General features: G+C 39.8%; 1 protein-coding gene across 17 annotated transcripts in view; it reads left to right on the plus strand.

Annotated features, from left to right (window-relative positions):
• FGGY (FGGY carbohydrate kinase domain containing) overlaps positions 1-24870 on the plus strand; it is a 333758-nt gene that overhangs the window by 155948 nt on the left and 152940 nt on the right. For 10 of the 17 annotated variants that reach the window (XR_011142650.1, XM_068953324.1, XM_068953323.1 and 7 more), the window contains 2 exons: positions 10615-11075; positions 14076-14337. The exons of 1 other annotated variant lie outside the window; for it this stretch is intronic. Coding sequence is in view for 15 of the 16 variants with exons in the window: in XM_068953324.1 (XP_068809425.1) it covers positions 14275-14337 (63 nt within the window). In the remaining variant the exon portion in view is untranslated. The remainder of the gene's footprint in view (positions 1-10614; positions 11076-14075; positions 14338-24870) is intronic. 6 more of the 17 variants (XM_068953331.1, XM_068953335.1, XM_068953336.1 and 3 more) reach the window with 2 other exon arrangements.

The following is a 24870-nucleotide window of genomic DNA, read 5'->3' on the forward strand; positions in this document are numbered from 1 at the left end:
ATAAGCAAGAGGATGATGGCAAAATTGTGAATTTAGAGCTATGTCGCTCAGACAATAGATCTAGCTGAAAAGTGAAGCTCTGTTTGTGTTCCGGAACAGAGTAGGACAGGTATGCATTATAGGAAAGCCCCTGGAGTGCAATAGTTAGTGGAATGCTCTTTCTATAAAATTTTACAACTCTTTTATAGAATTCCTCAGAGATTATCAAGAAGTCTTGCAATCTTTATTATATTTAAATTCAAAATCCCTGGGTGGCTTCTAAATATCTGTAAAAAGTCTGTCTCTATATGGACTTACCCAAGATCATGTGGGAAGTGCATCATGCTGGAATTGATATCATCATTGGATTATCTTACTTGTTAGCACTTTGAATCTTTATAATACATTTTGAAATCTTCAGATGAAGAGCTTCATGGGACAGATTTGGAGACCTTGATTCAGTTCTTAATTGGACTGAGTCATGTTGAGTCACCAGGAATTTCATTAGCTGGATCTTTAAAATCCAACACTAGAGTTTTCAGAGGACTGTGAGAGAATCAGACCTGCAGGATTTGAATACCTACTTCCATTACGCTCTCTGGAAAGTGCTGGTCTTCTAGTGCACTGTTCTGACAACTCGTCCAGCTCTGGCTGCAAAGCTAGCCGGTTTCTGTGTTCTCCTGACAGCCAGTTGATCAACTGTTTGCCAGGCAGCTTTTGAAAATCATCTCCTACTCTCTTGCTTCAGCTTCACTGGCATCTGTTACACACAAAGAGTTCACCACACCCACACCTTGCCATAGTGCAGGAAATACTTGGCTAACAAAAGCAAAGTTAAAAAGGCAAGAAGCATTTTCCTTTTCCTTTCTAGGAAAGACTCTTTACTCCATAGACCAGGCATTTGAGCAAAACAGCAAAAGGCTGTGAGTAAGGCACATGATGACTAAAATAATTTAGGTTGTGGGAAGCAGCAGAATTTAATGTTGAATATGAATCTTTTTGAGTGGGATTCATCTCACCTAACTGAAGCCATCTTAAAGCTAAGCATTCAGTCTAAAGAAGCCACCCAGGTCTTGATCTATCGTGAATGGGGACAAATAGATCCTCTGAGATGGTGATTCATCCCATCTGTCCTAGTTCCCCTAGGGTAGGATGAATTGCCGTTTGGAGTTACTTCATAATACCACTTCCTAATACGTCACAAAATATGCAGAGAGTCCGGGGTGGGCAGCTTATAATCGCAGATTGATTTTAGACAGCTGAAGTTAGGTAAAATAAAGACCAATACTAATATATTGTCATGTTTAATAAAAGAGAACATTTTTTAAAAAGCCAAAGCCTGACTTGTATGAAACAATCATGGAGACTGCCTAAACTATATATAATCAATGAAATGTATTGTGGTCCTGGAAATAGTCATATTGGTGCTGACAGATACACAGATGTGGGAACAGAGCATCTGTTCCTGCTCTACAAGAGTGCTGTGGATGCTAGAAATTTTTCACTTAACCTTGTTCCAGACAAGCCCCTGTCCTGCAAGTGTGTGAGTAACTTTCTTTTCCTCTGTAGGTGGCCCTTGTAGCAGCTTTTAGCTCATTACCATTCCTTTTGGGATGGAAAAGAAGAGAGGTTTAGTCATGATAATCCATTCTGTTTCAGAAACATAAGCTTTAAAAATGCCTGACTTGGGATGCAGGACCATTCAATGTCTGCCTGTTAACTGGAGACACATTAACTCTTTCAACCCTAACTACTTGGTTGATTTGATTTTTTGGACTTTGAAGTTCTCAGCTGGTACTCTTTCATCTTGGCGGTGTTTATTGTGCCAAAGTTTCAACAGATAGGATGCTGTGAAGGTTTCCATTGCCCATCCTATAAGATATCCCTATGCGCAACTGTGCAGAAGGCATCTAACCTATGGAATACCTAGTGAACCTCTGCCTTGTAAGGTTCTTTCGTAGACAAAGACATGACAGTCTCGCCAAGTGGACAGATAAGAAGAATAGCAATTCCAACTATTAGGACAATGAAGGGTATAGAATTGGACCGCTCAGTCCTAAAATTCACCTTTGTTGATCTTGGCCAAACCCATAGGTTTATTTGGACTCACTCTCTTTTACTTTTCATTGAGGATCCAGGATAGATCTCCAGACTTGAGCAACATTACAGGGCTACTGAAATTTCCATGACATAGATGCAACTTGGGCCATGATTTGTGAACCTGTTTTTGATGAAGCGAAAAAAAAAAACAAAACAAAACCCTACAAGGTGTTTGGAGAATTGAGGTTAACCTGCAAGTGCATCACTAGAGGTGATGCAGAGGTGTGATTTTGCTTCTTCATTTTGATACTCATACACTAAGGTTCTAAAACAAAGAACAATGAGTCCTGACTTAGACTCACTAAAAAAAAAAAAAACCACAGCAGAACTGATCTGTGAAAACACTAAACAGCAGAAGATTTGACTTGAGGGTAACTATGGGCAATCAGATATTGGATGTAATAAGAAGAGTATTTCCTTTGTGTTTCTTATCACGTTACTTTGGTTAATTATATCATGCATCAAATGTGCTGCTAAAAATGTTCTGCTTTTAAAACTAATAAAAATATGCCAGAAAACTAGATGTGTTATAAATACACTAGAAACATTACAGATACTGATGACTATATGGAGCCAATGGGTCTACTCCCACAAGTAAAAACTATTAGGCATGAGAAAGAATTGTAGAGTGACAACTGTAGTACTTTAAATCTTTGAAATACTTCACACGCATTCACCCTGGAGACACCTTGCAACAAAAGAAGAGGAAAGATGCAGGACCTGATCCTGTACTGTTACGTCAAAAGGACCTTTGCTAATGACTTCAGGAGGTCTAGGATCAAGCTGTATAATTTGCCTAAGGTTGAACTGGATGTCAGTGGCAGGATGAGCTAAAGCTTCTGGACTCCCGCACTATGTACTGTCCATGAGAGTATATGACCACTTACACGGTGTAACTTCTGGTATGGTGGTGACAGTACAAATCACTCCTGCCTCTCAGTTTCATATCATTCTAATATTAATGCATCTAGAAGTTTAGGAAGCAGCATTTTACTTTTTACTTTTTTCTTTTTCTTTTCTTTTTTTTTTTTTTTTAAGTGCTAGATGTGGAATGCCCTACCTTGATCTAAAACAGCTTGTGGACCATTAGGACAAAGGCTGTTCTAGGCTTTCTGATGGGCACAGTTATCTCTGCTTTGATCCTAGGAGGAAGAGGAGCAAAAGTGAAATATATCAAGGATGACAGAGGCTGAAGTAGTCCAAAAAGCGAGGGCTTATGGACAGTGTAGAAGTTACTGGGTTGTTCAGAAGATTGATAAGTGTAAGGGATGGAATACAACCATGATTTGAAGAGAAGGGGGATGGGGAAAGGTAGACAGCAGTTTGGACAGAATACTCACAGGGTTAGGTCTGCCCTGAGGTTTCAGCTTGCATTTTGGGTCTTGTTTCTTCTGTAGTATCGTTCAGGGACATTTGGCATCCTGGTGCTTGCAGAGTGTTACTTGGGAAGAAAATCAGCTGGGCGACTGACAGTACGCTGGATATGTTCACATAGATATAGCATTTACTAAATAAACTGAGAACTTGACATAGTGTACTGGCTTTCTGTCCACATCTTCGCATGAGTAATTCCCACTGATGTTGCTGATGCTTGTTTGTGAAAAGGCTAAATGAAGCCCCAGGTTATTTTAGTTTGCAATATCAATGTTCAGTCTGAACTAATAGCTGTATTTATGAGAGCTGATCAAATCTGACTGAAGTTTTTCTAAAGACATTATTGTGCTTTGGGTTGGACCCTAACAAAGAATAGATTTTTTCATTTATTACGATATTGCAGAAATGTTATACATTATTTGCTTACTGTTGAGTAATATTTGATTTTGGAAACTTATTTTTCTTTCTGTGTTAGAGGAGAGGTCCAGAAAATCATTTTTTCATGAACAGGAGAGGTAAAGAACATAGATGATATACTGTAACTTCTTGAATAAAAAATTAATTTACCAACAAAAGAGAATATTGTACAGTCAAGGAGAAGGATGTGTCAGGAAGGAGAACCAAGCTTTTGATGGGCTGTATCCCTTTTTAAGCAACAGTGGCTTGGTCACTATTTTGTTCTTTGCTTGTCTCAGTGCTGATGGAACTCCTTACAGAGGAATGAGTTCCTCCTTCTCTAACAAGACGTGCAACATATTGGCTACTTGAACCACTTTTGCTTCATGGAGGAAAGATGTTCTTCAGAGGGCTTTAGAAAAGAAGGAGGTGTCATCCCATACTAGTAATGACTTTGCACATGGAAAAAAGTAGAAATTTAAAAACAAAAAAGAAGGTTCCAAAAGAAAAGACCCAAAGATACAAAGGAGGTAGCAGGAGAAGGGATGAGTAAAGAATGTTGAGAGATGGTGACTGAACCTGGTGGTTGGGCAGTACTTCCTCATGTTTTGAGGAGCATTAGGATACAAAGCTTTGCAGTTGTTTTACAGCACATGAACAAGTAAAATAGGCATCATGGTCGTAACAGGGAGTGAGGAAGCTGATCTTAATAGCTGCATTTTTCAATGTGTGCTACATCTTTTTAGGATTCCTGTAAAATAGAGATATAATTTAAGAATGCTCATTTTGTTGATAGAAGCCGTTGGTAGCATAGAAGCTGGTACAGAATGTGATATGAGGTACTTCCAGTTCAAAATGGCTCGATCTGTGCCTCTGGGCAAGAACTCTGGATATTTTTTTCTTTGAAATAACACATACCCTTTCTCTCCTTCCTATACATTATCTAGGCCCTGTCTTTACAGAAAGCAAAGGGAGTTTCTATCATAGCTCTTCAGCTTTCATTGGTCTTTCACATCTTACTCTATGCCAGATAGCAGAGAAGTTCTTTTTAGGGCTTAATTATTAGCAAGTATGGAGGTTTATCAGAACTAATTTTTTATTGCCAAGTTAATGTGCTTGTTCTATCTCTTTCAGAGTTAGCGAGAATACTAAGGTAGAGTGTGAACACATAGCTTTCCAGCAAGTCTTTGGTAGCTGCCTGAATGCTTGCTGTTACCCTTGAGAAAATGGAAGTTAGCTTACCTCTCTTTTCCTGAGAGGCAATTTATTTTGCATTTACTGCAAACAAAAGCAAAGTAACAAAGCCATTTTCAGAGGATATTTCTACTCTTAGAGGTTCATTTCTGCCCTCATGGGGCAGCTTAGTGTCTCCTCTTGGGGCCAGTGCAACTGTTGGCGGAGCTGTGCTCTAAATTAGATGATGGAAATAATCTCATTTTTATTATTATTTTTTTTAATTTGGCTTGTTTCAGTGATCTAGTTCCACAAACAATGATCTTGCCACTAGAATGAGTGACAAGTCATAACACAGGGACAGAAACAAAGGATGGGAAAGGGGTGCTGCAACAAAGTGTCACCAAACTCTGCGCTGCTACTGAGCAGCTGAAATGCTTTCTTTTCACACTGTACCTTACCTTGCATTAACTTGTTTGTGTATTCATCCCTGAAGCTTACTAGCACCTATTAGCTGCATCTTTCCTATCAAATCACTATAGGTGAGTTTCATGAAATAACTTCAAACCTCACTAAAGCTTTTTGCAACTTGTTGACATTAAGGCCTGATCTGGCTTCCATTGACAGAAATGACAGAGCTTTCCTGATAGCAAGACTGGCAACAAAATTGAAAAGTCACTGTTGCTGCATTAATGCCAAGGGATTTAGGGATTTTCTCAAGCACTTTATCGTTATGTTCCCAGCTTTGCCTCTGTTTCACTGTTGATGGTCTTCCGGTCTTGCTAATCGTCCCTGGGTTTTCTGGAGTTCCATCTTCGCTTCCCTCTAACAGATAAAAATTTACTGTTGCTAGCTTTAATGTTCTTGACATACTGAGATCCCAGTCCTTTCACATTAACATAGGCATGTTTTGGTGTTTTCTTTTAGTCTTGCATTATTTAAAGATAATCCATTCAACCTATTATTCTGTTTAGCAACCTAACATCTGAGCTTTTAATTATTCCAGCCTCTCTACTTCATTCGTTAAACTTGTTCATCACTTTGAAAATAGAAAATATTAAATACTTTCACAACATGATTATTTTATATTTTCTGAACAATTAGCATTAGGATGTTTTTGACCTTCTCTTTGCCTCTGATGATACAGTAATATCCCTTGTCACCTCCCTCCAGAAACCAAAGATGGTGGACCAAAGCCATCCCTGGAGTAACTTCTTTAACATCATTAGAGTTCTGTCAGGGATAGATTTAGCTCTCTGCTACTTACCATTGTCTTCACCTCAGCTTTCCCCACTTTTACAGTCCTCTTTCTGCTATGGATCCTTTTCAAGTGGCTGTTTAAATGGAACCATGTAAGACTTATGCATAGCACTGTTAATGTGTTTATCTGCAGTAGAAGCCACGGCATACGCCACGAAGGTATTTATGATGCACTTACTCTGATTTATGCAGTGGGAGATTAAAATTCAGTGAACGTTGGTTGATTATAACTACAGAATTATGTCTTCTATCCAGTAATAGAAAATGTGGAAATGGCTGTCCTGTGTAGGTCTTTGTTACAGGAAGAAGGACAGGCAGTTACCTCGATATCACTGAAGCTGTGTAAATATTCACACTGAAAAACCAAATTAAAAAAAAAAAAACTTAATCTTTTTTTCTAAGGCAACTTACCTGCAAAAAGATTTAGATTATTCAAAACTAGTCAAAGAATGGTCAGACAGTGTATTTAATCTTAAGAATTGCAAATTATTCTCCATGACTATTGCTTTTAAATGTTAGCTCTTATCATTACTGCTTGTTATTTACCACTTAAAAGTCACCAAGTATTGTTTCCTTATCACTGACTGGGTAACTCCCAAACCCACAAAGACTCATTGCTGTAGTAAGTCATTTTTTTCTGAGGCTGATTTATGCAAAAAGAGAGTTGAGTGAATACTTACAACAATGCTCTTTTTAACACATTCATTCATATAACTCTCATCTGTGAACATGTGAAAGACGAGTATATGGCTGAAGCAAATAAATGTTGTATGCATGTTTATAGTACTCAGCAAAGTCATACACAATTGTTGCAAGAGGTCTCAGTGAGAGAAACATTTGAAGACTCGGGGTTTCTAGTGTATGATAATTTTGAGACGTGGAAAAATTATGATAGCAGTAGAAATGGAGAAATGGGGGGGGGTTCCGATTTTTTCAGTAACACTTTTGAGAAATTTTTTCTAATATAATTTTCAGTCTTCTCCTCAGCTTTGGTAATAAATATCCCCTGAGGACAGCAAACATGAATCTATTGAGAATCTTGAATGAGGGATTTTAATGATTTCATTTAAAGTGCTGTTCGTTCAGTTCCTGCAATCTGTCTGCCTCTTTCTTCAATTCTTGATGTTTTTACTCAAAGAAATCTCGCTTCCAATTAAGTGAATGAACCTTAGGATTGAGTAAGGCTGTCATAGGAAGTAAAATGAATATGACTGATTTTTATAATATAACTTGGAAGCAATTACCAGTTTTCTATCTTCATGCGTGCTTGGAAAATTTACACTTAACCCAGCAATACACCTTAATTAAAGGTCTATCTGTCTATATATATAACCTTCTCTTGCTAGCCAAAGTCCTTCTGTGAGCTGTATTAAATTTACTATGGCTTCATCTCTTTATTAATAACCTTTTTGTGTATTTTCAATTAAGTTTCTGGTCACATTATAGCATTGAGGTAAGGGCTCTTGCTGACCTTTAATAGGATATGGATAATAGAACATCTTTGGCTCATGTCCTCTTTTGGTAGCACAGCCTCTCGCTTTTACTGAAGTCATCCATGAAATTTGTAGTCTGCTAAGTGTGGATTTTGCAGTAAAGAAGACTACACCAGACTACATTAGAACTGGACGGAGGTAAATTTGCAGTCTCTGATATTAGACAGTGCTGAAACAACCTCACTTTTTTTGTCCTATGGCAAACACCAGTGGGAGACTGTGAATGACTCTTAATGTAAGATAAAAATATTTTGACTGATATTTTCCATATGGCATGTCATATCCCCACATGAACTCTAAGGAGCGTACTAAGGAACAGAGGGTGTAGTTACTTTCAAATGGTTAGTGTACCACATCATATTTGAATTCAGATGTTAATGTTCTAGCATTTGGACAACAAATAAAATTTGTAATTAATGATATAGAATGATAAGGGATGTTTATGTTCCCTTCAAGTCCAAATCATTTCTGGGTGGGAAGGATATATTTGGTAGCCAGCCAGAGTTTTGTCAATACGAATATCTAAACCAGATGCTTTTCTTGCTCTTCTCCCATGGTTGGATTAATGTGTTCTTCTTTATGCCTTTATCTTTTTTCTTGTAACCTGTAGCTCATGATGCTCTTAAGAATTTTACTGCCAGAGGCATCTATCACGTATTTTTCTCTTGACAGGTGATTATTATATTACTTCAGTGAGTGCGAAAACCCCAGCTCCCCTTTAGCTCCTTTTCTTTGTTCTTGAATCTGCCTTTTCTTAAGTTACTGTGACAAATCATACAACCAGCTTCAGCTGAAAGTTACCAAAGCACAAAGGGGATATAGTAAGTTACATTTGCCAAAGTGACATATCTCCACATTGATGCTCATCAATATTTCTGTCTCCATGGATGGATGTCTGAGTGTTTAGGAAACCTGATCTGGCACGTCCATGTAAAGTAGGGTCTAAAAATCAAAGCAGTGATTTTGTCCCAGATTAGGCAGGGCTTTTTATTTCAGATGGAGAACTTGATCTATGGCAGACCATCACCGAATGCCAAGGGAGCAGCCCTGGGATGGGCTTAACTTAGGGCTGGGGCCAGTTCTGCAATGAGGTGACTCAAGAGTTATTCCGGCATGGGTTTGTCCTATCGACTTGAATGTATGTTTAAATGAATTACTGGTTGAACTTGCTAGTTATGTCAAATACAGTCATGAGTCAATATCTTCCTCGGGCTGATACTTGGCTCTGAGCATGGCTTTGGAAGCAGCTGAGATCCGCAGATAGTGCTCACGGAGGTTGCGATATTTCCAAGGCAGTGCCTGCCTTGGTTTAGATGTAGTCCGGTGCATCTTGCCCTGAAGCAGCAGAATCCAACAGTCATTGTTCATTGTCTATGCTTTGTCACTCTTAGTCAGCAGAACTCACGCTTCATCACCTTCCAAACCAAAAACATACTCATCTTCATCATCATTTCTATATCTGTCACACCACCACCCTCATCTCCACCAGTATTTCCAGCCTAGTCTACCCATTTATCAGCGTCTTCCACAATTGTTTCCATGCTTCCTTCTACATGCCTGGTATGAACTCTCTGACCTCATCCACTAGACTCTGAGTCCTTCTGTATGTAGTCTCTCCTAAAGATGCTTTTCAGCTTGCTTCTTCTATGGGACTGAGTTTACTCCTACAGGAATTAACTTTTGTTCCCATTCTCCTAACCGCTTTCTACTTTGCTATCTGTCCTGAGATTGTGAGTTCACAGAATCACACAGAATCACAGAATGGTTGAGGTTGGAGGGGAAGGGACCTCTAGAGGTCATACAGTCCAACCCCCTTGCTCAGACAGGGTCATCTAGAGCACGTTGCCCAGGATCGCGTCCAGGCAGGTTTTGAATATCTCCAGGGAAGGAGACTCCACAGCCTCTCTGGGCGACCTGTTCCAGTGCTCTGTCACCCTCACAGTAAAGAAGTTTTTCCTCAGGTTCAGATGGGACTTCCTGTGTTTCAGTTTCTGCCCGTTGCCTCTTGTCCTGTCACTGGGCACGACTTGAAGAACAACCCCCTGTTTAGCCTACCAAAAGGATGCAAACACATGCTAAATAATTATGCAAATAGTTTTCAACTGCTTTCATTGTGATTTTTGTTATCATTGGCTTGGTCGGAAGATGAAAAACAGAAGCCAAAGTACCTGTCTGTGAGTAGAGCTGGGACTAGACCCTGAGTTTCCTGATTCCCATTCAGTGTTCAGGGTAGAGCACGACTGTTCTCTGCTATATTCTCTCCTGGAAAGGTTTTATTTACAGAAGCAGAGGCTCCGAAAATTGCATAATTTTGTGCAGTAGTTTCTATTCTGTGCTCAGAGGACCAATTTTTATGTTCAGGCCTTGCTAGCTACATTCCTAGTAAATCAAGGTAAAGGAAAAAACTGTGAACATTAAATACTTCTCTCTACCTAAGAAGAGAAGTTTCCTACCACAAGTTTGCTGTAGTTGCTACCAGGCTGTTCTGTTATTGGGAACAGGAGGGAGTGGCTTAAAAGAAAGCATTTCTTTTAAAATATGGTGCACATTGGAAAGAATCTGCGGAGCCATATGCCTGGGAATTGCATTTGGGCTTGTGTTTGGGGGGCTGTTAATCAAGTGTACTCCAAAGGGAAGGGATTGTGAAGCAGGAGATCTCCTTCTGCCAGCAGTCTGGCTTCTGTCCTGTGCTTGAACAGGGAGATGGCAGAGAGTAGCAGGGCTGGGTGCACCAGAGGCATGGATAGAGGGTTTGCTGAGTGATGCAGCTTGTCCTCTCATGTGCTATCTAGGAACTGACAGCCCACTTTATTTGTCATCGTTTTCTTTCTCTCTTCAGGTAAATCCACCTGGCATCCAGTGGCCACTTTCAACCAGGGCTGAACACGCAAAGCCAAAAGAAGGACAGGGTACAATGCTTTGGGAGGCAGACACACAGGATTTCCTCCCCACTGTCCTTCATTAGATTCTGCCACCACCCAGACTCAGCCCCTAGCAATCACTGTAGGTATAATTTTAGAAAGAACTGGAAGAAGGGAAACCTTTCCTGTAACTTTCAGTTGGCAGAGAACATGGCACCGTGTTTCTGCCTTCTGGCTCTTGACTTCTAGCCCGCATGCCTTGGAAAGGAGAGAAAGGAAAACAGCTAGAAGAAGAGGAAGAGAAGGAAAAGGAGGAAACAGCTCAGGACTCTGTTCTCCAAATCTGCCAGTGATGAGAAGAAGCAGCTGCAGTAGCTGTTCACAGCATTGAGGGGTTGCTCTGATCTCATTTCTGGAACAACAGTTTGCTTTCTAAGAGGTGAGCACAGGAGATTTAAGTGAAGGAAGTGAGCTCTGACCCTCTGTCCAGTATCATCAGACACTGCTTCTGCTGTCATTTCCCTTACCCTGCACTTACGACATTAGGAGGGACTGAACACATGGTAGGAAGGGGCCTGAACAGATCATGCAAAATAGCACGTCCTCCAGTTGCTCAAAGGGACAGTGTGGAACATGGAGCTGGAATGCCATGGATTTGAGGAAAGATTCTCTCTTGAGAGCGAGAAGTTGAGGGGGAACAGGGATATCAGGCAGCCTGGAAGATAGGATACGAAGGAGTTTTGCAAGCAGATGACTTTTGCCAAGTGAGGTGGCTGGTAGGAGGATGAATGCAAAGCTGGAAATTCAGGAGATGTATGCACAGCATTTAGTACTTTTGTGATTTAATCCAAAATCCTTTGCTGTTTGCCACTTTTCATAATGTCCTGGTTCTCATGTCATGTGATTATGTGAGGCTTTCAGCCTTCAATTAAAAATATTTCAGCTGGTTCTTCAGGTCATAGAGAAAAGCTTGGAACATAGAGAAAAGCCATTGGAAAGGCTGAAAGCCCAGGGTGCAGACTGAATCCCTTTGAGATAATCTGTTGGCCTCCTATGGGTGTTGGATGTATTGTGGTTTTTTGAAGTCACCAAGACCCAGTCAGAGCTGCAGCACGTATTTGGGTTTTTAGGCCACGTATTTTACCCAAAACGTGGTAGATCTGTGGGAGGAAGATGGAACAGCCCAGAAATGGCATCATTTTGTCACATGGAAGACAGTGATTCAGATATTTCACAGGTACATGGACTTCTGCAAAGATGCAGCTCATGACAAAATTGGCAGTTTAAAAAAACAACTTGATAGTGTCAGTCCCCTTATCATCGTGCCAAATGGTCATTTTGTTTTGCCACACAAGCAGAGGGTTCAAGCACTCAGTTGGCCTAAGGAAACTTAACTGTCATCTAAGGAAATCAGATTTGAGGAAAAAGCATTGTATATGAAGCTTTAATTGACATCACTTGATCCGGTCTTGTTCTGTGAATAGAAGACCTCAGGCTCTAGGGATGCTAATCTGGCACTTCTTGCTGACCTTAAATTGACCTGTGTAATATAAACCAACCTAATGTACAAGTGACACAATTTCTGCTGAGAAAGTGTAGCATGTGCCAAAACTGTTAATATTAAAATTTTTTGGTCTATTTAATCTAGTATCTGAAGAGAATGGAGGGGAAAAGTGCTGTACAATATCTTCTCTGCAGTGAAGTGCTAGAAAAGAAAATGTAAATCCATGAATATGACACAAACACCCCTTCTGTTAACACATGCTCACAGAGACTTGTTCAATTTGCCAAAAGGATAGTTAGCCAGCCTACAGTGTGTATATATGTAATTTACTGAAAGGAAGGGACAGGTCTAATTTATGCACTTGACCCTTACCCCATGGTTTACCTCAATACTTTTCAATGTGCAAATTCTGTAAAACTTACTGGGAGTAAGAATGTCAGTTCACGCCTGGCTCTGTGGATATGCTGAAAGAGTCACTCACACGGATGATGACCAGTGTTTTATTTTACTTTGTGGATGGGCCTTAACCAAACTCTCTTGATCCAAACAGCTCTAAATTTGGGAGGTTTTGGCACCCCAGTGCAGATATGAGTCAATAGTTCTCTCTGTTCCAAAGAAGTATTAGGTTACAAAGGTGGGAGCGATTATGTAAATGCAATAATATAAAGGAATAGCTATATTAATACTTATGTTAAGCCTCTGAGCTAGAGGTTTGCCAAGGCTTAAGTGGACTCAGGATGAGCTGGACATATCTAATTAATATAAGTAATGTGACTTTTCTTGAACAAATGTGACTTCTCAGGGCACATTACAGCTGTTGAAAGCTCCAGCTCTGCTGCATCTGGTCCTCAGAGGTTTAGAATTCTGTATTTCAATGTTGAAGCTTGCTCTTATTTCTGATTTTGTTTGATTCTAAGTAAATGGGTTCTGATTTTCAGTGCTTTTGTCAGAGAAGTAAAAAATATTGGTATGTGTTATTGGTGGATATACAAGACCTAGAAAAAAACAGAATATGAAGTTAAAAAATTATGTGTCCACATTCAAAGCAAGTGCATTGGACCACCCATCTCTTTCTTTATATCATTGCCATATTCATAGTTTCTACATCACGTAGAAGTCTTTTAAGACTTCCCTCTGTGTAGCATCTGAGTTTCTTCCATTGATACCACTGTTAACAGCTAACATGTTCTGTTTCTTCTCTCTCTTGTCCAGAGAGAAACTGTGTGCAATTTGTCATGGGGCTTGGGCATTGGCTGAAACAAGGCGGGTAGAAGACTAATGCCTTGAGCTATGCAGAGTTATACCTTGCACTTTTAAGAAGTACTGTGGGTTTAGGTCAAGTTTGTGATTCTGCTCCGTTTTAGGGAAAGGAAACAGGATCTCATTTCACAGTCTTCTGCTGAACAGTCTTATCAGATGGCTTTCTCATGGTGTCTAAGAGTGAGAGTGGTTGATCACGGTCTTTCTGAATGCCAAAAGAAGTTTCTACTTTTGAGGGGGAAAAAAAGGTTGTTTTACTGTAAATAGCTTTTGATACTGTAAATAGCTTTTGATACAAAAAAAGTCATGCATTACAGATGGACCCGAATCAAAACTGAGTCTTTACCACTCCAACTTTGGAATGAGCATGTGAAATTGGCAGTTCAGCCCAAATTAACATTACCTGAAGAAGAAATAGCAAGTACCGTTACAGAGACTTGTAGTGAATTTTCCTTCGTAGAACTGAAATGCATGAATGGATCAGAAGTGCAGATCACAAATGGTAATTTTCTACAGTAAAATGTTGAACCAGGGGGGATAGTAGCTTTAGGGACAAGTCACCAGTTACAACTGGCCCTTAATCTGCTCTAAAATGTTAGTATCTATATTTCTGAACTATTCTTTATTATTATTTCAATGTTTTGTGATTCACCTATCATTATCTCTCCGCTCCAGCATGTTTCCTGAGAGACTGGGATTCAGCCCTGGAGGATAAGAAGGGGAGAAAAACAGCAGCACCGAGAAAGATTATTCCCATCTCTAATATGGCTCCGCAGACCGGGAAGGATAGGCAGTTCCCTCCAGTCCCCCAGTGTTCTTCTGAGGTTCACCATGGTCTCCACCTCCACTCACTGCATAGGACCCCTAACTGGAAATGTCCTTTCCAACCCAGTTGTTCCTTGCTGCTGTGAACCATGCTGGTTATGTGAAAGAAGAGGTTTGTGCCTCTTTCTTTGCTGTTTGAAATGCAATGCATTTTGAATTACTCACACATGGAAGTAGTAGGCAGTATAATGCAAGCATAGAGCAAGCACAATGTACTACATGAGGATCAGCTTAACATGTTGGATCAGTGAAACTTTGCAGCATAGCACAAACCATTTTTTCTTTTTCACAGCTGTTCTCCCAAGCATTTTAAGCATACATTCTCCCTCAGCATGCAGGAGATTTACGTATTTCACTTCCATTTACATGGTAGGAAAGATCCTTCTCACTTGCAGATTTGTTCTTTTAATAGGCATCCAGCACAAATGGGAATTAAGTACATATGTGTGTCCAACAGAGAGCAGACCAGAACCAGCTGTAGGCACAAATAACTGCTTAGGAGGCCCATTTTTTTGTGCTTATTTGCTAAATCACAGGATGGCCAAATCTTCCTTTTTAGGAAAGGGAAGAAGAGGAAAGATGGAGGACCATCTCCAGATTGTATCAGCCATGAAAGAGAAAAGTCAGCAGGGAGAGAAAGCTTTGCATGAGGTTCTCCTCTTCCTACTGGAGCAGCTGGAGCAAATAAGGTTCATCATGGGCAAAAGTGAGGGTTTTTTTTGCCTCCACTCGGATATGGAAGAGAAGTTAGGATGTTTCAGGCCCCAACTCAATGCTGTGATAACTTCTTCATGTGACTTACTAATTGAAGTCAGATCCTTCAAAATACTGAACGTCTGCAGCACAGAGATGCTTGTCTCAGTCTTGTCTATCTTACACTCAAAACCCTTTCAAATCATAAATGTAAATCAAATGTATTACAAATGGTAGAAGAACAATGTGGATTTTGGGAGGGATGAGAGAGACAGGGAAGGCTCTGTACATGTTGTCACTATCAGGAAAGGCAGAGGTGAGCCTTCAGCGTTGTATAATGACAACGCACTTCAGCAATGTCCTTCTAGAACTAGCCATGCAAAAAGTTAAATCTTAAAAGACAAAAGAAAACGATATTAGGAGAAAAGAAGTGGCAATGACTTGAGCCCTTAATTCAATGGCCAGTGGTATCTCGGAGTGAGCAGTTTCCCAGAGGATTATCAGAGATGTGAAATGAATTGTAAGAGCTGCTCTACAGGCATTTGTGGGCACACACACCTGCTTACAGCAGGGGAAAAGACAGTGCGTAAATGTCTGGAATATTGCATAAAAGCTGTCTGGTGGACTAGGCAAAGCAATTAAAATCCATCTCGCTTAAACGAACCCTGAGTGCAGGTCAAACAAATCTAATTTTTATTGTTCCTTAAGGAGATGCCTGTATAGGAGACAAAAGAGGGATGCAGCCGTCAGGTTAAAAAATCAAGATGCCTTTACAAAATTAAATGTAGCACAATAGTGCTACAGCAAGCTAGATAAATGATATATTACAGCGATGGTTTAAAACTAATTGATGACTAATGTTGTAATGCATTCGTAGCTACACTGATCTATTATATATCTTGGCCAAGCTGAAGGGACACTTCAAGGAGAAAAATTGCTAACTGTTTTAACCTGATGGAACTTGGGGAAAAAATAGTTACTTTAAGAGATAAATGGAAAGGTTGTGACCTCCTAATGTACAGCTGGGTCTTACAATGCAAAATCAAATTATCATTAAACAGAATGTGATCTGTGATGGAATTAAAACAACTACAAACCAGAAAAGAAATTTCTCTGGAGAAATACAATAGTGCAGTTGGAGCTGGGACCATCAGCTAAAAAGCAGTAGGAACTGCCTGGCTAAAGAACTGGTGTAATAAGTTGGTAGGGAAGAGTTTTGCTTTAAAATTAAAATATTTTTAATTGGCAACTGCAGGAAAAATGTAAGCATATTTACTGCAATTTACATATGTAAGCCATTCTGTAAACTTTGGTTAATTAGTGTATAAATAATTAACAATTTACCCTAAATTCTGAGTAAAATGTTTCTGGCTCTTGGATGGGAGACAGGAAGTCTCATTTTCCCCTCCTCATTTTTGTCATGCCTGAGGCTCATACCCGTTGGATTTTACCCTTATGGTTGGAATTCAGAGATGTCAGTCAGGCTCTGCTTATTTTCACATCTAATTCATGCAAAAACCAGGTTTCCTCCTGAGGCGATATACTGGCCCAGATTTGCTTCAAAGTTTGGCCTAGGTTCAGTGAATGACTCACTATAACTAAGGTACATCCATCTTCCTGGCTGAAATGCAACATGGGAAGTGATGTCAAAAAGCAGATACCCCCATAGAGCTGGAGTTTACAGATTCAGGACCTTAGAAACCAAAAGTTATAGTTTGTTTCATCCCCTCATTTCCTGTTACCCAATATTAAGGACATTGAGTGGGTGTAATAAGAACATCATTACTCAACCCAGAGAACCCGGGTGGTTTTTTGCATTCTACACAAGCTGGAAGTGCCTGGGATACAGCGCTGGAAGCTGTGCTAGGAGGAATTGTGGTCAGCAAGCCTTCAGGGTCATAGGGCTCTGTGTTGCTGTCGCAATGTCATATGGAATTAATATGGCAATGGGCTACAAATGAAGATAACACTTACGGACCACTGCTAAAATATGGATTACCTTGAAAAGACCGTGACTAAAAGGCCAAACGTATCACTGAGATCTTTTGCTTTACTGATAACCTCTGAGTTATGAGTAAATGAGTTATAACCTCTTAATAAAGAGAGCAATTTTGCAATGACAGCCCTCAGCACTGGTGGCACTTGTATTTTCTTCTCGTTGAGAACAAGTTAATGTAGCAAGAACACTGCCAGATGGCAATATTGTCTGAGAGCAATGAGGAATAGAGGAGTACATTGCTCTATGATAAATTAACCTTCCAGTGAGAAGGGAAATGTTTGCAATACCAAATTGCAAATATTTTCTGCTGTGAAGGGATTGATGTTCCAAAAACCCCAAAGCCTCCATATATTTAACCTGCTGAATGTTAGGCTTCCTCCTTTGCGTTCATTCAGTTGTGGTTTTAAGCTCAGTACAGTCAGCAGTTTGGAAAATAGTTCTTCAGCTCAAGATGGAGCAGCTGAAGTCTTAATTCTGGAGGTCCTTTCTCTTAAAGGAGAACAATATTCTTGGCTCAAAATTTGAAGTTATTCAGATCTTGGTACTGGTGCCAGTTTGCAGCGACATTAGAAAATCAGTGACACAAGTATCACAGAGCTAATTTAGAAAATGTACTTTCTCAAAGGATGATAAACAGTAGCATCCATGGATCTATCTGGGATTTCTTTCCCTTCACTAGCATAGTAAAACAGAGCAAGTGTAACAAATATTTTTTGTCCCACATCAAGCTGACCTTCTCCTAAAGCTCAGTGCTGAGTTAGTAATTTTTGAATGGGCATTTCTAAGGCAAAAAATGCAGACAAAATAGCTTTAGATGAAACTTTTAGCTGATAGTTGATTTAAAAGCAATTAAGTAAAGGGAGAAAAACTGACTAAATTTAAAGCATGGCCCTAGGCAGTTAGATTGACCGTAATAAGGGGGTGGAAAGGATGAGATAGTGTTCTGAAAAACTTGCTTTGTTCAATTAAAGCTTCTCCTCTCTCCCTCCAGTAACTCTTTCAGGGTTTACTTTAAGAATTTTGGGAGGAAACTGAGTTACGGCAGTAGACTATACACATGAATAAGGGTGGACAGAATTAAAGCATCACTGCCTTTGAGGGCAACAAAGGAGAGGAATGAAGGATCACATCAGTAGATTAAAGAAAAAAAAAAAAAGCACAGAGAGGACAGGGTATAATTCTATTCCAGACTGCTAGGGATATGGGATATTTAAACCTCTTTCTGCCAGCAATCGTTTTCCACTTTTGTACTTGTATCAGGATGGATTTACCACAGCACTCAGAGGCTGTAGACTACTCTGGCCTCCCTCCCAAAATACTGCCACCAGCTTGGAGGGTCTGTATAGCCCCTGTGCATCCAGCAACAACATGGGGCCTAGTCTGCGGCGAGCCCTCTGTGGTGGAGCCTGGCGCGGCGGCCCCGGAGCCAGCTGCCTGCCTTCTCACCCTCAGCCCCTGGGTTCGCATCGAGAGAAATGGCTGCAGCCCATAGAATACTTATTTGCCATTCTGACTTTCCAGTCCTGTATATTTCAATCAGTTGACTTCTCGGGGTGGGGGGGTGGTGAGGGTGGGAAGACATGTCAATCAAAAAATTCCAGATATTTCTGTGATTAAAACATACGTAGGTCGGGAAGGTGTTCTAAATTCAGATCATGCTCATAAACAATGATCCTGGCAATTCTTTGAGAGGGTAGAATTACATAACCAGTCTTGTACTCCTCCTACTTTTGAAAACAATCATCAGGCAGAAAATATCCTCAAAAAAGTTCAGTTACAGTTTATTTCCTTCCTCAACATTTTATCTTGCTTCGTAACAAGACTTCCTTGCTGTGGCTAGGATAGAAATGGCAAAAAATGTACAGTATTTCTGATATTTGTGTTGTCTGTGCTTTTTATGTCACTTTCACTTTTTTAAACTGGTCAATGAATTGGAAAGCTGAATAAAGCTGTGATAGTTTTATCATTGCTTCAGAAAGAAAAACTGTAAAATCCAAAGGTTAGCATCTGGAATGTGATTTTAAAAAACGCTTAAAGCACTTTCCTTCTGCTGCTTGTGCTTAACGCTGGAAAGAGCTCTGAATCCGCAGCTATCTTGTATGCCAACAGGCTGTTTAACTTTTGCACAGATATTTATATATATATTTTAAATTACTGATAGCATTTGCTTCATTTGCTTTAAAATAAGGCATCATGATTGTCAGATCAGTGTAAGAATGCAAATAGGAAATTTAAAAAGTACCTTTGCTGGTTATATTCTGTTTAGCATCTTTTTCCATTTTCTGTTTAATATCAAGTCCATAGCCTAAAGGAGATTTTGATGTGATACACTGAATATTGTAAAAGATACAGTGACTTGTGATGCAGTGACTGATTGTGACACACTGACTTGTTATTGTTAAAGAGCTCAGCAATGGGCACATCTTATACCAATTCACTGCTGTTGTAAGCTATTGCATCCTTCTTCCCTTTTGACCCAGGCTTGAATTAATCTTCCCATAGTTTTGGTTCAGATACAGTTTTGAAACGGTGTTGATACCTTCATTTTCCTAGGAAGCCTTAAGTAATAACTTAGGCATCTGCCTTGTGCTGTTTGGGCAGCTCAGACAACTGTACAGGGAATGGAGTAATCTTCCCTGTCCTCTGACAGCCGCACGTTTCACTGTTTGCAGCCCCCCTTCCTGGTGCCCGGTACACATAGCACTGGCAGGAAGAGCTTGGGAAACTCCCATTCTCTGGGCCATGACCTTGAGGCCAAACAATAACTATGAAGCAGCTTAATTTTTCGGAGAGAGCAGGTTAGCCCAGGAGGAGGGGGTTGGAAGTTTGGCTCTTCTTTTTCACTGATTCTGCACAAAAGTCAGGAGTTTTCAACACAGCATCAGTGTGTATATTCTGATTTCCATCTGTCACGCAAAGCATAAATCCAAAGCGCTATCACAAGTGAGAGATTAGCCAGACCCAAAACATTTTAAATTACTTAAAATATTCTAGAATTAACCTCTTATATTTTTCTCCGGAGTCCGGAGTAGTGCAGAGATTCTGGTAATCATATATTACAAGCTGAGGCAATACATTAAATTTGGAAAATAGACTTAAGTAACAAAGATGAAGCAGAACTTACTGAATCCACAAATGTATTTCTACTCTCAGCTGTCTGTAATTGTTTCATTATATTTCTTTGAGGATTATCCTGTTTTGCTGAGACCACCTACTGATAATGTATCTGAAAGGAAAGGAGAAAAAGCAAGGAGTTCTAACATGCAACGCGTTCAAAATAAATCCAGTGACATTTTCTAACATCTGAATGTTCCTAAATGCCAGACGAAAACACCCCTCCAACTGTTTCTTTTAGAGAGTTTCCTTGTTCCAGAAACTTGGCCAGAGTTAGGAGGAAACCCCGTAACTGTCCCTTAAATATTGAATTGCATCAGTGTGGGTAAGATGTGGGGCCAAATTCTTTAGTGGTGTAATTCCACGAAAATCAGAAATATTACACCAGAGCCGAATCTGTCCGGTGGTATAAAATTATCTCCCTAGAGGCAAGACTTTTGGAAGCAGTATCGTATTTTAATTATAAACAGACAATTTGTTTTGGGTTGTATACAGAGCATGAAAATGGAACTGCTATAGAAACTAGCTACATATATGGTGATTTTATTCCTGTTTCTAATGCTCTTTGGTTTATTTGTCTATGATTTGCAGGTGGCTAAATGACCCTACAAGCTTCTTTTTATGTACTTGAACGAGCCCCTGTTGAACTTAAGATTTTAAAAGATTATGGTACTGGCTTTAGAATGTCATTTGTACATTTTGCAATGAGTTCAGGAGAAAGGCTGAGCTGTGTGTTGTTTACATTAGTACAGATTTTAGTTAACAATCTTATCTGTGGAGAACAGAGAGTTTTTTTTTTTTACAAATTAACAAATGCTTATGGTACTTTGACTCTTATGACTGTGTTCACAAGTTTCTGTATTTAAAGGGCAAATTATGATTCACCTTTTGTACAAAGTCTCAGTCATGGAGACAGGCAGGAGGACATGCTGCTTGAAATGTGCTAGAGCCTTCTTCAACCCTTCTCCAGGCTGACTGGATTTTGACATTACCAAATGATATATCACCACTGTAAAGAACTACTTCACCAAAGCCGGTTATACTCTATGGAAAAAGTCTTGAAAAGATATTGCAGGAAAATATTTATTCTCTGTTAATTATTTTTCATGAGACGTAAGATATTGTGAAATTTAAAGAGCTCAACAGATTTTCACAGCTTGGCTTGTGAAATTCATTTCCAGCTCAACAGATTGTGATTTCACAATTTTGCACATCTGGATTTTGCCATAGAGTTATCATGCAAGCTGTCTTTAAGAAACCTGTCTCGCAGATGCAGCGGGGCAGTATGTCAGCTCCTGGTCAGCGAGGACAGTAGTGTTGTCTCTGTGACTTGTGATCTGCCTGCTTGCACCTGCGTTGTAGTTTCTGTTCTACGAGGCGAAGGCTCTCACTTGCTGGCTCTGTGTAATAGCACCTGGTCCTATCTACACCAGGACAGTATTTGGCCCTGACATCAGTGATTTCAGGAAATACTTCAATGCCAATGTTAAATAATGATTTTTATATCATTATTGAGTACAGGGATATGCAAAAGTTGCATGGGAATCTGTACTGTGTGTTCACAGACAGAATCCGCTAACCCAGGGCTCAGGTAAGCGATCAGGTTGCTGAAAGCACTGAGCATACAGTGTAAGTCACATCTTTCTTTGAAGCATGTGGAGGATCAAATAAATAAATGATCTTATTGGGCGCTACTGATGGTAGGTCTGAAGACTCAGTTGTGCATTTCTGTTCAGGGGAGCACAGCCTCACACTGGCAACACAAATGGTTACAGCAACAAATGTGTGCAAAGACTATTGAGAGCTCCTTCTGCTACACTGCAGCAGTGGGCTTCTTTTCCTGCTGAGCACTTTCAGGGGGGTCTTCTCCTTCTTCCAATCTGCAGAGATCTGGCAGCCTTCCAGGGAGCAAGCTGATGAAAACATGACTTGAAGCCAGCATTTTCAGCATTCGCAGCACAGAAGGGGAGTTTATAAAGGTGGTGTAAAAGTCATGCACATTTTCCATCTTTGCATCACTGTATGGCAACAAAGTCATCCTATTTTCCCACTAGGATCACACAGTGTCACCAAACTTCACTTACTCTTATGGGATTGGCACTGTGGTTTCAAAAGAAAAATACCCGTGCTCTCTGGAATGCTCCACTGTTGGGTATCACGGTCAGAAAACATCCTGCTTACAGTGCATGCTAGGAAAACAGTGCAGCGCTGACTAAAGTGCCAAGTGGATTTTTGGAAGGCTGACTCCCCTGAGAATAAAGGATATTGGTATCTGGCCAGGAGGACAGGCAGAGACAGGCCCTGTGCAAGACTTTGGAATTTTGGTGGAGCTTGAAATATTGTAGCCTTGTTTATATCAGCGTCTGACTTCTGGATTGAAAGGTGAGCTACCCAAACCCTAAGCAGATGGGTCACAAACTGATGAGCTCCATATTATTTTTCTAGCTATATTTACAGCTGCATAAAACAGGGATTTCCCTTTTTGGCTGCTCTAGTACCTAGGAGTAACTTAATAGCTCTGTTAAAAAAAGTCCCCCAAAGGAAATTTCCTTTTTTTCCTGTGGTACATTCCTCGGAGTGTTTAGATTTCCACTCAAAATTCCCTAGTTGTCTTTATGTAGTAGTCAGTTGTTTTTACTTCCCTTTTGCAGTAGGCAGATTATTTCCCAGCTTCAATTTCCCATCCTAGCATTATTCTGCTTCTTAGAATGAGATTGAAAGCCACTTCAGGTGGTTGTATAAACCACCTAAGCAAGCGTATTTGACGTTATCCTTTATAAATCTTTTTTTCTTTTCAGTTGTTATGATATTCAGTACCTAAGTAATTGGAATTTTTGAATGGTCAAGGACCTACTTTGTTTACAGGTCTACTTCTATAAGTAAAACAATTTCCTTTTATGCTTGTTTTCTTTTGGTAAATGCATTGGTCTGAGATGAAGTTTTTCCTCTGCACAGAAATTCTCAAAAACACCACAGATAAGTGGGAAATGTGCAAAAGAGAAAAAGATTATCTATATAGATGGATCTTATACTATTCATTTCCAGCATAAATTTAGAAAGTTGTGTGAGATGGCAGATCAGATCTCTTTGTGGCTTTATTTCTGCTGTTGTAAAGAAATTCAGTAGCCAGCATGGCTAGCTTCTTCAAAGTTCCCCCTCCTTTGTGAAAAACTTGGTAACGTGGAGTTGTCTTAGTGGTGCTGTTTATGCCCTCCTTGGCCCCACTGTAGGATATTGGAGGAGAATAATGAATATGGCTGGACAGAAATCTCAACATCCTAATAGTCTTTCTTTAATTTGTGCTGAAGTTTGGCACTGAACTTGCATAAGAATCTTTTTTCTGGTGGTGCGCTCCACGTAGTTTCAGTTACCGCTGTGTACCCACACCTTCTGATTTGGGGACCAAAAGAAAATCCCAAAGCCATTGCTATTCAGCCTCTGAGGTTGAACTGCACCCTGTTGGACTGAAAGATCTTGCCTGGTGTATTTGAGAATTCTGGATGTGATCTGTATAACCAAATCACTGCATCAGGTTGTCCATTCAAAAATGTCAGCAGGCTAGCATTTTTTCCAGTTATTTATTTTTGCCAGCTCTTGCAAAACGTCTTGCTGACTTCAAAGCTAGGCCTAATATTTGCATTTCTAGGACAGCTACGATGGGCAATTTAGTGAGACATTCTGCATGTAGTCTTCTAGTGGGGCAACTCATCTGTGTACACGTGCACTCCTGAAATGACAGTTCGCACTAACATTCAGCAGCATTTTGGGATCCCGGAGTCCAGAGAGATGTTTTAGCATTGATTTCAGTGGAGCGGGACTGGATCTTTATTTCCATAACAAGGCTGGAGAATTTTCATTCTGTCTCTTTCCCCTTCACACACTTTCTTTTCTTTATAGAATAACTCATTTATCTTTATCTCACCATTCACCTCCCTCTTTGATTGCAGTTAATGGAATTGTCACCTTTATGTACTCATGTTCCATTTCTCAACCTGTCTGGACTTTGGCCTCCAAAGGTTACCGCTGCTAGTGAAGTAATATGATTAAGTGAGTCTTTTTAGACAGATTTATGTAGGATTTCTTCTCCAGCAAGTGTCACTTCTAGTCTAGTTCTGTGAAAGAGAATATTTCAAAGATGCCAACTGTCATCTAAAAACACTAAATTGTTCTGCAATACTGGTTGAAAGGACTACAGGCCATATCAGAGCAATACTGATTTACACTACCTGATGCTGTAGTGCTACAGCTTGAAATACGGGCTTTTGTTAATGATGGAAAAAAAGAATGTTTCTGCCTCACAGAAAGCACATTTAAAATTGAATTCTCATTAGTTACTCTGTAATGAAAAGGCAAAAGGGTACTTTTTAAGACAATCTGGCCAGAGTCATGGGAAAAGAGGAAGGTTATTTGAAGCAATATCTGAAGCAAAACTTTAACTAACAGTAATATTCCAAACAGAAAAGCAGTCTTGTGTTCCATTTAAGGTACATGCCTCTGCAATATTTTTTCAAGCTTCTAGGTAGATTTTGAAGTTATAGAAGAGTCACTGCTCACATATCTTTCTGCATTTGATATGAAACACAAATCAATCAATCATCATCATTATTCTGCACTAATATAATACCTCCTAACCCTCAACTTTCAGAACATTTCAAAGGAGCAATGAATTAAGCCTCATGTAGTCATGTTAATATGTGATAATCTAAACTTTCATTCTTTCATTTAAAAAAAAAGCAGCATTTTCAGGACTTTGATTTTAGAGACTGCAGATCCTGGAACAGTTCTTGAAAATATTTTCATTTGTCACTCTGCTTGGAAGGAAAACATGTGAGTGCTAAA

Source organism: Struthio camelus, chromosome 8, assembly GCF_040807025.1.
Source record: "Struthio camelus isolate bStrCam1 chromosome 8, bStrCam1.hap1, whole genome shotgun sequence".
Classification (NCBI taxonomy): Eukaryota; Metazoa; Chordata; class Aves; order Struthioniformes; family Struthionidae; genus Struthio; species Struthio camelus.